Raw genomic sequence first — 13,978 nt, 5'->3', positions numbered from 1 at the left:
GGCATTTGGGTCCAAAGAAGAAGAAACTGTAGACATGGAATCAGAATTGAAGTGTTTTGTTAGTGGCTTCCACACAAATAAAATTAGAAAATAAATAAAATGGCTTTATGTTTATGATGTGACATGATCTAATTTCATTTTTTTACACACATCAAAGAGGTGGGGTTCACATTATATTTTTTCTCTTTCATCATTTCACTTTCTCTCTCTTTTTTATTGTGTGAGTAGGAAAATCAAGTTGGATTATGTAACATAATAATCATAAAACCCTAAATAAAATTAGAAAATAAATAAAATCTGAAAAATAAATAAATAAATAAAAACGAAAGTATTTATGAAGAAAACGAAATCAATGCCATTTAATTTTCCCTTAGGAAAAATAAAAAAGAAAGAAAGACACTTTCTTTTTCTCAGTGTTGAATCTGAATTTTTCTTCCTTCTTTTATTGTTGAGTTCAGACCGTTCCTCATCTGACATATCTAATCCAATTCCTACCTTCTGCTCCGGATTTCCATTTTCCAACCACCATAGAAACTGCTTTTTCTTCTTGTTCTTGTTCTTGTTCTTCTGGAGCAGTAAGTAACAGGTAGCAGCAGCAGCAGTGGGAGCCATCTTTGAAGTAGACCCAAGTTCTGAGTTGCTTCTTCCCCTTAAAAAGGAATTTCATTTCAGCTTCAGAAGCTGATTTCTGAGGTGCCCAACAAAAGATGGCCAAGCGTGGATACAAAATACGTATCCTTCTTTTTTTATTTTAAAACAAAAAAATTAAATAAATATGTTCTGTGAGAGAAAAATGCTTATCTTCAACTGCTGCTGGTTCTTTTGAAAAAATTGAAGTTAGTTACTTGTAGCTGAGTTGCTATTGAAATCTGGGTCTGGTGTTTCTTTGCAGCTTCAAATGTGTTTGTTGGTTTTGGCTTTTGTGTTTTTGCCTCTTTTGGGTTTTCTGTTTTGGGAGGGGGCAAGGCTGGATGTACAATTGATGGACTGTTTGTTTTATGAGAAAAAAAGTGATTTTCCATTTGGTTGCTCGGAGATTATTGCAGAAGTTAATGGGAACTTTCAAGTTGAAGTCTTCGATTTTTGTTTTACACATTTTTTTTATGTTATTATTTGAAACATTCCGCATTTTCTCTCTCTCTCTCTCTCTCTAATTTTAGGAAATCAGAAAAAGATGTTTAAAAGATATAAATTTTGTTGGTTTAGCTTAAAAGTATGATTTTTATTTTGTTGGGTTCTTGATTTTTTTTTTTTTTTTCAATCTGATTTTGTCTGTTGTTGATTGTATTGAGTGTTTTTGGTAATGTGATTTCCTGAGCCAATCAACTTTAGAGGAATTTGTGGCTCATTCAGGCAGCGTCAATTGTTTAAATATTGGAAAGAAGGCATGCCGTCTTTTCATTACAGGAGGGGATGATCACAAGGTTAATCTGTGGACGATTGGCAAACCAACTTCTTTAACGGTCAGTGTTGTTGCTGTCTTTGTTTTTCTAGCATATGGCTAGGCCTTTTCAACCGAAGGGGCTATTTCTGATGTGCACTACTTGCTTCACAATTATGGTATTCTATGTGACAGAACTATTTTCTTTCAGTTCATATTAAATGATTTGTTTTGTTTTGTTTTCTTTGTTTATCTGTTTCGCCCTTTTGGCACTGGCACAATAGGAAGAAACTAAAACTGGATATTTCCACCATGCTTAGACCATATAATAATATATCATCTATAATTTTTTCCCTGATTTGATTCCCCATTATGACTTTTGTGCGACTTTCTTTTGATGGCAGCAGTGCCATGTGGCATGTATAACTGTCTTAATAATGCTAACTCACTGTAAATATATGCAGAGCTTATCTGGTCATACTAGTCCAGTTGAATCTGTCGCATTTGACTCAGGAGAAGTATTAGTTCTTGCTGGAGCATCGTCAGGTGTGATAAAGCTTTGGGATTTGGAAGAAGGAAAGAGTAAGTTAATTAGTCCATGACTCCAAGATGATCTTAGGCTATACTATAACCTAGAAAGGTGTTATTTATGGAGCATTAGACTGTAGGCTAGAGAATTGAAAACTTGCTGATCATAAAGTATAAGTTCCAATTTCCAAATATTTAAATCAATTTTTATTTGTTGGGCACAATATAGGGTCCCTGCATTTTAAAATTTATCATTGTGTTTCTAATGTATTTGTTATTATTCTTGAAGTATAGTGGTTCGCACTGTTGCTGGACACAGATCCAATTGTTCTGCTGTGGAGTTTCATCCGTTTGGAGAGTTTTTTGCATCTGGCTCAATGGACACTAATCTAAAAATTTGGGATATCCGAAAAAAAGGATGTATACATACATACAAGGGTCATAGCCAGGGCGTCAGTACTATCAAATTCACTCCTGATGGTCGTTGGGTAGTTTCCGGTGGATTTGATAATATTGTGAAGGTAATAATATGGACATTCATAAATCCATTGTGGTATAGCTTGCAATAGATTTTAAGGACATTCATAAAACCATGGATCTACTGTACCATCAATGTACAGGTGTGGGATCTAACAGCTGGAAAGCTCTTGTCTGACTTCAAGTTCCATGAAGGACCCATTAGGTCGATAGATTTCCATCCGCTTGAGTTTCTTCTGGCTACAGGTGATTTAGTGACTTAAGTGACTTTTGAACAGTTGGGAGTGGTAGATGCTTATGTATGTGCAATGTCTATAGAAAGATTCTTTATTTTATAATTAATTACTGCTTTTATTGCGTACATACATAAAAGGTATCTCTTCTAAATAATATTATGAATTCTAATGCAGTAAATGAAAATTTACTTGGGTTGTATAATTGGCCAAACTTAATGAAAAACTTGTGCTACATTCACAACACTGAAATATGGGATGTGCAAGGGCATTTTGGATCCAATGCCCCCTCTTAGGGCCATTAAAATCCAATTTAAATAGAAAAAGGTAAGAATTTTAAGGAAAATGCATTTAAAATAATTTTTATATTAGCGAGATATAATCATGGGATTGGCTTCTGGCTTCATTTTATTTAGGTTTTTGTGAGGCTTTGGGTTCAGGCTTCTTTAAAAATTGACAAAATCAAAGCTCAAGCCTATGATAAGCTCTTATAGGCTTGATTATTCCAGCAATATAACAAAGGCAGAATGACAATATCATTCTTATTTTATTTACTTTGTTTACGTGATGAATCATATACTGCTGACATTAAGTAATGAGCAGTAGACTCTGAGATCTTAAAACTTCCCGTTAATTTTAGATGAACTGAGAAAGCCAACATACAGTACTAAATGATCCACTTGTTTGTTTATTCTTTCTCAGACTTTGGTAGATCCAGGTATCTTTCGATACAGATTTACTCGAGCCTTAGCCTTTCTGTGACATACTTAACATGCTGTTATAAGAATCTGTGCTGAATAAAGTTTTTATAACTTTTATTTTTTTAAATGGCTGGATCATCCACTGTTGAGATAAGTAATGAGCAGTATATGCAGATGTTAAAATTTACATAATTATTAGTTTATTAAAGAAACCAAACATAGAGAACTAAAATACCCACTTGTCTATTTATTTTTTCTCATTCTTTGTTAGATTCTTTTGTCTTTTGATATCGATTAAGGTCAGTCTTGGATTTCTATTACATAATTAACATGCTGCTATATGAGTCTGTGAGTCTGTGACGAATAAAGTTTTCGTTATGCACTTGTGGGACTATGAAATGTGTGGTTTGGTTTCCCAAAGTGCCAATCTAACTAAAACCTAAAGCTTTTAACTCAGTCTCTGGCAGTGGCACTGGCAGCTAAACTTTTATTTTTTTTCTTTTATAATCTTTAAAATAAATCACAAGTGCATGATTCTATGTCAGTATAGTCCAGCTCATAGTTGAATTTTCAGTATTGAACAATTTCCCTAATCTAGTTAGACAAAATTAATTAAGATTTAAAAAAGTATAAAATAGAAACTCAAACAACAAAAAACATATATTAAATCATATTAACCAAATTTAAATTGACTATGGTTTAGAATTCGCCGATATTAATTCGAACATCATCTAGGTCAAATATATCATTCCCAGATATTTTTATCTCAAGAACATCTTACTGCAAAGTGTGTATTCATGATAAATCTATCAATTAAGCGCTGAAAAATAATTAATTATATGCTTTATTTTCCTTGTTTACAGTAATTTATCAAATCATCAAGTGTATCCTGCCTAGAATAACAATTGATATGGATTACAATCAATTCACAGATAGCAAAATCAAATTTAAAGCATGAGATAAACACAATTGAACTCATCTAAAAATTTCATTATACTGACTAAAACTAAACAATAAAGATTCGCAATTAGTATTAAAATCTTCATGGTTTCATCATCACGTAGTACAAAAGTCTATCTAGGCATACAGTAATGTGCTGTGCACGCCGCCTTCCTTTGTTGTCCTACTCTTTCTATTTATTCTGATTTTAGTGAGCCCAAAATCAAGAATGGGCTTTTCTTCTAGTGTTTCCTATTTGTATACAAGGAAAGTAACCTTTGGGCAACAAGGAAAGTAAATTGCTTTCCTTCTTTAAATCTTGCTAATTAATGTGAGTTAAGAGAGAAGTCTCATAAAAATTGGAAATTCAAACTGGGAAACTTCCGCATGTAGGTTGTTGATATCTTCATAGAATCTTATGAAAATTCTGTAATTATCCTAATTATTTAATAATTAATTTCTCTTAACAAATAATCAAAAATATCCATAAACTAGGAAATTTTAATGTATATCAGGATGTAAGAAAGCCTTTTTTTTTGTATGAAAAAAGAAAAATATGTAATCTTTATATTATCACACTTTTGTTGTGGGACAGGGACTGTAAAATGTGTGGTGTGGTTTCCCAAGAGTGTCAATGTCGAGTGTCAATGTCAAGTGTCAATGTCAATGTGTTTTACAGTTGTGCCTTCTCTATCTGCAAAAGTTCGACAAACTTATTTTGTAAATGTATGTAAACCACTCCTCGTTAAACCCTGACTAGCGATGGTAGGGACGAAGGCTATCCTTGTATGTAACCTTACCCTTATATATTTACAAAGAGGTTGTTTCCCGAATTTGAACCTGTAACCTTTCAATCACAAAGGTTATTTACCACTGCTCCAGACTCGTCTTCTTCATTTTGTAAATGTATATATGTTACTAAAAAAGCAGTTAATGAAATTCACAAACTGTTTTGCAGGTTCAGCAGATAGAACAGTGAAATTCTGGGATTTAGAAACCTTTGAACTGATTGGATCTGCCAGACGTGAGGTACCTAACTTGCTGAATCTTTCTTCTTCTGCTTGAAAGGAAATAATTATGTCCATTTATCCCATAATTTTTTCTTGCGTCTCTGCCTCATCTTCTTCCCCCTCCCCCCCTTTCTCTTTCTCTCTCTCTTAACTCCTCTAAACAAAATTTGTACTAGTACTACTACTAAGTACTAACATCGATGGTAACTCTTTGGCTACTTTTATGCTGAATCACCATTCTTGACACTTCTTACCAGTTTGTCATCGTGTTGTTAGTTGCCAATGAGTTTTTTGGTGAAAATTTGTTAATGAAGTTGTGGTCAAGAACATCTCTCCATTTTCTGTATTTGTTAGGGTTAAAAAATTTCTGTAACCTGCAGATACTGGTGTATCTTGTCTTATTTTTAATCATATAAATACCTAAAATGATCTTGTTTTATATTTTACCACAAATATTGTGGTGTATCAAAGTTATTGCCTTTGAAGTATGCTAAACTCTCCAAACAAATTATGTTGTGCATGAACTGTCTCATTGGGTCTTTCTTTTAATGGGAAACTTATACAGTTATTCTCCCAAATACATGCACTTGTACGGCAGATTCAGCTTTAATTGTAGATATAAATTGCATTGTTTTTATTTATAGTACTTCTTTGAATTATAATATATTACTTTTTAATAGGCTACAGGTGTACGCTCCATGGCTTTTCATCCTGATGGAAGGACCCTATTTACGGGACATGAAGATGGTTTGAAGGTAAAGATTGTCGCAACTGTTAGAATATGTTTAGATTACATATAATTAATGATGCAGCTCGTGGAACACGATAAACATGTCATTTGCAATGCTGATATATTGCAGGTGTATTCATGGGAACCTGTTATATGTCATGATGCTATTGATATGGGATGGACAACACTCGGTGATCTCTGTATTCATGATGGGAAACTTTTGGGGTGCTCTTACTACCGAAGTTCTGTTGGAGTTTGGGTAGCAGATATATCGGTAGGAAACAACATCATTTAGATTAATTGTTGCTTTTACTTTTTAATTTTAAACAGGATCTTTCTGTTATAATTGTATATTTAGTTCAAAGTATGATTGTGACTTCATACTTATATGGCTTGTGATTGCATCACTTGTGCACTGCACATGAATACTGAAACTTTGTTTTTTTTTTTTTTTTTTGGGGGGGGTGTGTGTGTGTGTGTGTGTTAAGAGTGAGGTGGTTAGCCACAGTCTGAAATTTTTTTTTTTTTTGAGATGTTTGTGTTATTCTTTATTATCTGTTAGCCATCATTCTGAGTGTTAGCTTCAATGTTTCAGCTTATTGAGCCATACGGTGCTGGCTTGGATCCCGAGAAAAATGAAGGCACAGAGCAGAAACTTAGTCTTAAGGGAAGTAAACTGGAGAACGTAGAGGTTGATGTGGGACCAACTTCTGGGTTTCGCAGTATGTCTCCCGATGAGTCAAAAGAGATAAAGAATATATATATTGATTGTAAGCTACTAATATTTTGTCTTTCCGTAGTTACTCTTTGAAAATAAAATTCTGTATTGTTTAGTTGCCCTGTTATTGATGCTTTTACTGACAGGGTATTGTCTGCCTATTAATTCTTTCACTTAATGGTAATAATTTCTCATTTGTTTTTTAAATTTCCTTATTGTAACTGTTTTGCTAACTTCGATAAGTCTCTAGCTTTGTTCAAACTGTCAAGCGATATCCCATATTGCTGTTGATTAACTTGATAAACCCAACTTGTACTACTGACCTTTGACTGGTTTAGTTGTAAGCTGGGTGGTATAACATGCCGCCCCTGATGATGTTATTTAAGTTTGGATTTGTTTAAGTTCTGAATACATCTAAACAGATGAGTAGATAGGATGCTTCTGTTGCACCAATAGGTTTTGTTTTGCTGGAAATTTAATTTTACATGCTTGCGACTATTGAATTTCTTAGCATGATGAATGCAGATCAAGAGTATACATACATACGTACATATTTGTTCTGGTGTCTGTGTATTTATGTTCTGATTACTTTTCCTATTGTGTGTCTAATAAAATGCTATTTTCTTCCATATAAAGCTGCTGGAGGGAAACCTGTTGCTTTACAGAGATCAGGATCTTTTAGTTCTCCAAAAGTAATTCTACCAGAGGAATCCAAGGAAATTTGTAACTTGAGAACGCTGAAGCAGAGTCCTGCAACAGGAATTCATGTAAAATCAAATGAACAACAACCGATTAGAAAATCTTTCATTGTGCCAAACATTGTACCCCGGGACATTCCTGATGGTAAGGACTCGGTAAAATCTGGAAAAGAGACCATCACCTTTTCAAAGACAAAACCTGGGATGTTACTTAAACCAGCTCATGTGCGTAGAGCATCCACTGGCAGATTTGATGTTGATAGGTTTTCAGCAGATGCAAATTCTGGAACTCTTATTTTTGATACTCCAAGTAAATTAGACAGTGCAAAAGATCCTAAGTTCCAAATGAATCTAGGATCTCAGAATGAAGCCAAAGAATCTTGTGAAGATAAACATCCTATCAAGAGTGTTACAGAGAAGTTTGACAAGACTAAACCTCCTAACAGATTTTCTGACCAAGCAAAACGTAAGTTAATGTTGTTAAATCGCTCAGCGGGTCAAATGCAAGTCATTACTGAATATATTTCCTTAATTCTTAACTTAATCTCCTTCATCTAGTCTACTTTTCCACTTCCATTAAATGAGTTTTCTCTCCTTAGTTATAGCGTAGGCTGATTGTTAGTGTAATCATTGCCCTCAACTATTTGACTTCTTATTGGTTGAATAACTGTTTTTCCCTTTTATCCCAGCCTATATTTTTAGTTGATGCCGCATGATGCCTTAACCCTCCTAAAAAGGCTAAGTTCTAGTCATATTTCGTTTCTCATCCATTCATTATAATCTAAAATATTTACATTTGGACCTTGCTTCTTGAATCTGTCAAGATGTTATTGAAATTTTCTACAAAGAAGTTTGCCTCTGATTTCCAACTTTCATTTCCTTTTGAAAAATAATGGATAAACTGTTGGCCAAGTTTCGACAGATGAACTCTTTTTAGTAAAAGAGCTGACCTGCCATGTATAAGGTCATTCAAACAAAGATGTTATGTATACCTTGGCTTATTATTTATGTAAAGTTGAGTCTTTTGAGTTGACAAGTTATTTTCTCATAATATTTCAGGTGATGAATCCTCCCCGTGCAATGAAGAGATTGGTCCAGTTAAATATGTCAATGGAGGTTTGACATCCCTTTATATGTAGTTTTGTATAATATAAAAACCGCTGAAAATTGAACATTTTTATATTCTATTCTGGCAGTTGCTGTTGTACGAGGAAGGACCCGTTCTCTGGTTGAGAGGTTTGAAAAAAGGGAAAGAATTCAAATCAATGAAGATCAAACTAATGCATCCCTCCCCACAATAAATGAAAGGAGGGAAAAAATTCATACTGAAGATCAAATTAACGCATCCCCCACCATGGTATTTGAGAGGGGGGAAAGAATTCCCCTCAATGAAGATCAAAACAATATGCCCTCCATTCCCAACACACTATCTGAAACTGATAAATCTTTCAACATACTGGTAAAATTCTAGCTCAGCTTTACAGAAGTTTATATAATGGCATATCCACTGTAGCTTCTACTTTTTTTGGTGAAAAATTTGTTTGTTATATCTCTAGTCGTAGGTCCCAGTTTATGGCTTATAAGCCGGTAGCTATGCAATTGAGATAAAATAGGCATTGTATTCTATCACTTCTCGCCCCTGGAGACTTTGCTAGGTACTTTATACTTCTTAACACTCTCCTCGGGCTGGAGGCTTACTAAGTGTTCAGCTTGTATGCTCAAGCTCAACAAAATAAAATAGAATACGAACCAAGTTAAATACTATGTTCCTTTTACAAACAAGTTTAAATACTGCAGTTTAAATACTATGTGTTGCCGGTATCTATTTGGAGCATTCCAAAATTGATCAGAAGCGGCTAGATAAAAAGTAATTGCTTAAGCTGGTCCAGAGGAAGTAAATATCTTATGACAAAACTATTATCTAGTAAAACAGACTCTAAAATTGTACATGGTGTCATGATTTTAGGAATTAGCTTCTCGGATCATTTCTCTTGAACCTCTACATGAACACATCCTAGTGGGGATTTGGATCATTGATCAATTGCTATTGCTCTTTGATAGAGACCCACCTAAGATTAAGTGTACCGTAGAATGCATTACAGGGGGTCTGGTTATCCTACCTAATGATGAGTCAGCTAGTAACCTGTTGGCTGGGAATATTCTAGAATGAGTTCAACAGAATTCAGTTGGGGGAAGGAAAGGCAGGAAGGGGTGGTTAAATAGGGAGAGGAAGTTCTTGAAGGGATCATTGGGAATCTTTGGAAAATATTGGACTTGGGACTGGGAGAGTCAGTAACTCTCGAATGTACTGAAATTACTTTTATCTGCAATTGTCATTTCTGTGGTTTCCTTTTGGTAGCTGATAGTTTCCATTATTGTCTGTTGTTTCCTCATGGTAGCTGATAGTTTCCATTATTGTAGTACTGTATCTGCTTCTTGAATCTCCATTAATACAGAAAATCCAGAAGTTTCTGGGCCAAAACATTCTTGTTCCTTTTCTTAATTTCATTTCTGATCAGGTTCTTATCACTCTTCTTTTTATTTTGATTTCCTCTCAATTTTACTGTCTCTTTTCTTCTATAATGTTTAAAATAGTAAATGAAATATCTTATGTCTTGAAAGAATGTGAAAGTTCAAACTCAATCATGCAATCTCATTATAACAAATGGTTCTTTGGGGTAGTTCAACTAAGCCATGTTTATTCTGTTGCATAATATTGTCAGAAAGTCGAGCCCCAAATTTCTAGAGGATATTCAAACTCTGCAAATGAAGAGGAAATCATTGAAAGTCTAATGCAAACTCATGATGTAACATTAAGTAATCTTCGCTCACGCCTGACAAAGTTACAGGTAATTTTAGCAAGTCATTAATATTATTTGTTTGCATATGAGGTCTCTATACTCATTTTACTGTGTATTATTATTAGCCATGGAACTTAAAACAGTGTTTGGCGTCATGCTGATGTGTAACTTTTTTGAGTCTGATTAACGGGGCTAAAGAAAATGATAAAAACAGGAAACATTTTGTAATTAATGTCACTGACTGGTTTGTGGTTATAATGAGTATTTGTAGGTGGTGCGGCATTTTTGGGAACGCGGTGATATTAAAGGTGCCATCAATGCTTTGAGAAAGCTGCCAGATCAATCTGTTAGTATTTTTGTAGTGGTTGTGTGCCACTTGTTGTTTTCGTGTTTGTTCTGTTTTTAATGTTTTGTAAATAGAAATTAATGGTTTTCTTATTGAATATATAGTCCTGAAAATAAGTTCATCCCAATGCAGGTTCAAGCAGATGTTATCAGTGTTCTTGTGGAAAAGATGGAGATTCTCACATTAGATTTATTTTCTTGGTTACTTCCTGTGCTCACAGGGTTGCTGGATAGCAAGATAGAAAGGTATTTGTTGATTAATATAGTGGGCCAGTGGCTTGAATGTCATGGTGGGAGGTGAATGGGGAACATATTATTTTTGACTCATCTTAGCCTGTGCTTTGAATATATGGGCCATGATTTCATAATAGGAGCTTGAAACCTAAAGTTAGTTTCCACTGTTTAACGAAGCCTTTGTAAAATATGACTTGTGAGAGACATTTACCCTGCTCTTACTGTGCAGACATGTAAAGGTGTCACTGGATATGCTGTTAAAGCTTGTGGCAGTTTTTGGTGCAACAATACGTTCGACCATTTCAGCACCTCCCTCTGTTGGGGTTGATCTACATCAAGAGGAAAGGTGGCTTCCATTGTCACTTAATAGTCCTTTCACCATCTCATGTAGTTTATATGTGAATGTATCTAACTTCTATGGAATCTTGGGCACAGGCGGGAATGCTGCAACCAGTGCTTTATGCAACTGCAAAAGATCCAAATGATTCTTCCAATACTAATACGGTAATCATGCAGTCTTTAGTGTTGCCGCCTAATATGTGTACATTTAAAACAATGTTACAGATTGATGGTTTTTAATATAGAAAATAAGGGAAGTCACTTGCTGGTTTCTATTTCGGAATTTTGATCACTCAATTAATTGACTCCGAAAGTGACCTTTTTATGTTGGGAAAAGGCTAGTAGTGTATGCATCCATTTATTCAAATAGTAAAAGGTATATTATAGATTTGCATTGATGCGTTTCTCTTTTTGGCTGATTATTCATGTTTCCAGTATAATTCGCCTGTGATTTTTATGAAGCACTAATCTCTCAGTTTTGTTAAATAAAGATTGTTTTAAGCACTTTCTTTACATCCCATCAAGGGTGTCGTTGTTTATTTGCCCTGATTTTTTGATGCAGGAAGGGTGGTTTATTGGCCAAGTCAGCCGTTGAGCTAAATCTAGTTCTTCAACATCCTACCTAACTGAAGATGATGTAAGAACTTCAGCCAAATTGTGAAGGAGCAACTTTGCTCAATATGGTCTTAAGCAGGATTGTGCTTAAAACGAGATGCTTTCATGTTGGGTTATTGTGATCGTAGCCTACAATTTTGTCTTGATGATTTGCTCTACTAGCTGTCATCATCGGCTTTGTTGATGGAAAGAGCATTAATAGCAAATGCATTCATCAGCTGTATGTAGTAGTCATGCATATTTCTTGTATATCTCACATTCTATGTTAAATGAAATGGACCTTCAATTTTTTTGTTCAAACCGTTCCAGCTTCTTATGTTTTTAGTGGCAAACATCTGTTCCTCAAGGTTTATTTTGTTTATACGTAGTCTTACCTTTGTCGATGTTGTTTTTACACCTCGGTTCAACTAATAATCACTTTGCTATTATCTTCATTGAATTTAATGAAAATGTGTAATATTAAATTACAGATAAGTTAAAAAGTGTCACTGAATTTGACAAAACTAAATCACAACCGAATTCTATATCTATTTACCCAATATGCAAAGGATTATGTTCATCTCATTTCACATGAGAGAAACAATTTTCTCACGCACACAAAAAAGGGGTGATTTTATCAATTTTTTTTTTCTTTCTTCTTACCTGTGAATCTCACTTGTAATTTTATTTCTATAACATGAGATAACTATTTTCCTATAACATACAAAAAAAAAAAAAAAAGTGTTCCCCGTATGTAAATACAGCCATTTTAGGACGGGTGAAAGTTCCAAGAAGTCAAGGGTCTCATCTCATGTTACTTCCATTTATTGTGTGCAACTTTGGTATATTGAGTACGTAGTTACCTATGTAATTGTGGAAGTCGCAGAAGCCAAGCAAATGAGCTTCATTTTATTATATACTTGATAGTGATTGGCAATTAATTTTATGTCAAGACTGCATCTACTGTTGTTTCCATTATAAAAGAGAAAACGCCACACAATGTGCTCTTTAGGGTAGACTCGGACGTGGATCATGCTTAATTATGTCATCTCTTAGCATTTTATGAAACACTTCAAGAACTTTTTTGGCTTTTTAAAGGATTATTACATTTTTTTTAATGTGCTGACTTTATATTACATATCACTGAATGGGTAATAAAAATTATAAACTCATAAAAATTTACGTACTTGTATTACTAAACCTATAATTAAAAATAATAATAAACGCCAATCAAAATAATAATAATAAGAATAATAATAATAATAATATAATACTTCTTTAGAAATTAGGTATCAAAGTGGATCCTATAATTTAATATTTCCACTATCTAGCCGAGCATTTTTTGTCTGTTCAAGAAGTTGACTAATTATTATTGTAAAGTCATGCGGCTTTGAATGAAGTCATGAACATACATCATTTTTGTATTTTATGGTTATTGCAACATTAGTCGATAATGCAATAAGCATCGTTGAAAATTATCCATTTTTTGAGGTTGATTGTATATTACCTATTACATAATTTATTATGAGTGTTTGAAGATTAAATTATATCAATTTAAAAAATAAAAATTTAATCGATCTAATTAAAGTAATTTTCTTATAATATTATTCAATCAACTCTGTTCAAGATATAAATTCAATCTAAATCAGTTTAGATTCTTTCGATTTTTTATTTTACTTTTTGAAAATTTTAATATATAAACTCATAAAAAAATTAAATTCTTCAAAACATATGAAATACAAATTTAAACTAATTCAGTGAAATAGAACGTAAACAGTTTTAAATTATTTCAAAAATTTACAATTTTAAATTCTAAATAAAGTTCACTAATAATCTAAATCTAATTAATTTTAATTTTTTTCTCATTTTCTTTCATTAACAGAGATCATTTCCCCTTATTTCAATATCTTAAAGATTGAAAGGTTTTAAAAATTAGGAAATTTAAAAGAGTTAGTTTTTTTGGTAAGCAAAAAGAGTTAGTTTATCACTCATCGCGATGCTAGAAATATTCATATTTTTTATGGAATTTTTCATTGCAAATTATGAAAATTCCATTGAAAAATAATTTTTTCACGGAATTTTTGATGGAATTCCACTGTTGGATAACACTTTGTCGAAAGACAACGGAAATTTTTTTTCCTATGAAATTTGCGACGAATTTTTTTTTTAATAATAGTAATAATTATTTTAATTTATTATCAATAAATTAATTTAATAATTAATTTTTCTTTTTCTTTTCTTTTTTAAAAA

At 33.2% G+C, this 13,978-nt stretch overlaps 1 protein-coding gene across 2 annotated transcripts; it reads left to right on the top strand.

Annotated features, from left to right (window-relative positions):
• The first annotated feature begins 395 nt into the window (after positions 1-395).
• LOC133306688 (katanin p80 WD40 repeat-containing subunit B1 homolog KTN80.1-like) lies at positions 396-12,024 on the top strand. 2 transcript variants are annotated; one of them, XM_061507027.1, is made up of 18 exons: positions 396-732; positions 1,333-1,463; positions 1,846-1,963; positions 2,204-2,430; positions 2,530-2,632; positions 5,218-5,288; positions 5,950-6,024; positions 6,130-6,273; positions 6,595-6,769; positions 7,354-7,881; positions 8,475-8,531; positions 8,612-8,874; positions 10,139-10,264; positions 10,488-10,562; positions 10,695-10,807; positions 11,025-11,141; positions 11,231-11,299; positions 11,697-12,024. In XM_061507027.1, exons 1-18 carry the CDS (start codon positions 708-710, stop codon positions 11,758-11,760), a joined length of 2,481 nt encoding a protein of 826 aa, XP_061363011.1. In that variant the 5' UTR covers positions 396-707; the 3' UTR covers positions 11,761-12,024. The 2 variants fall into 2 exon arrangements, with proteins under 2 accessions (XP_061363011.1, XP_061363012.1); XM_061507028.1 differs by lacking the exons at positions 396-732; positions 1,333-1,463 and having other exon boundaries at positions 1,845-1,963; positions 2,199-2,430.
• The last annotated feature ends 1,954 nt before the right edge of the window (positions 12,025-13,978 follow it).

The sequence above is a fragment of the Gastrolobium bilobum genome, unplaced genomic scaffold, assembly GCF_033153095.1.
Source record: "Gastrolobium bilobum isolate Gb01-03AN ecotype WA unplaced genomic scaffold, APGP_CSIRO_Gbil_v1 utg4375, whole genome shotgun sequence".
Lineage (NCBI taxonomy): Eukaryota > Viridiplantae > Streptophyta > Magnoliopsida > Fabales > Fabaceae > Gastrolobium > Gastrolobium bilobum.
The sequence above is the reverse complement of the archived record's forward strand: the minus strand, read 5'-3'. Positions and strand labels throughout refer to the sequence as shown.

Excerpts from the sequence above, each read along its gene's own strand:
- LOC133306688 (XM_061507027.1), top strand. The coding sequence starts at position 708 with ATGGCCAAGCGTGGATACAAAATAC. Across the intron at positions 1,964-2,203 it reads GGATTTGGAAGAAGGAAAGA|TGGTTCGCACTGTTGCTGGA; the intron begins GTAAGTTAATTA and ends CTTGAAGTATAG. Across the intron at positions 10,265-10,487 it reads CACGCCTGACAAAGTTACAG|GTGGTGCGGCATTTTTGGGA; the intron begins GTAATTTTAGCA and ends GAGTATTTGTAG.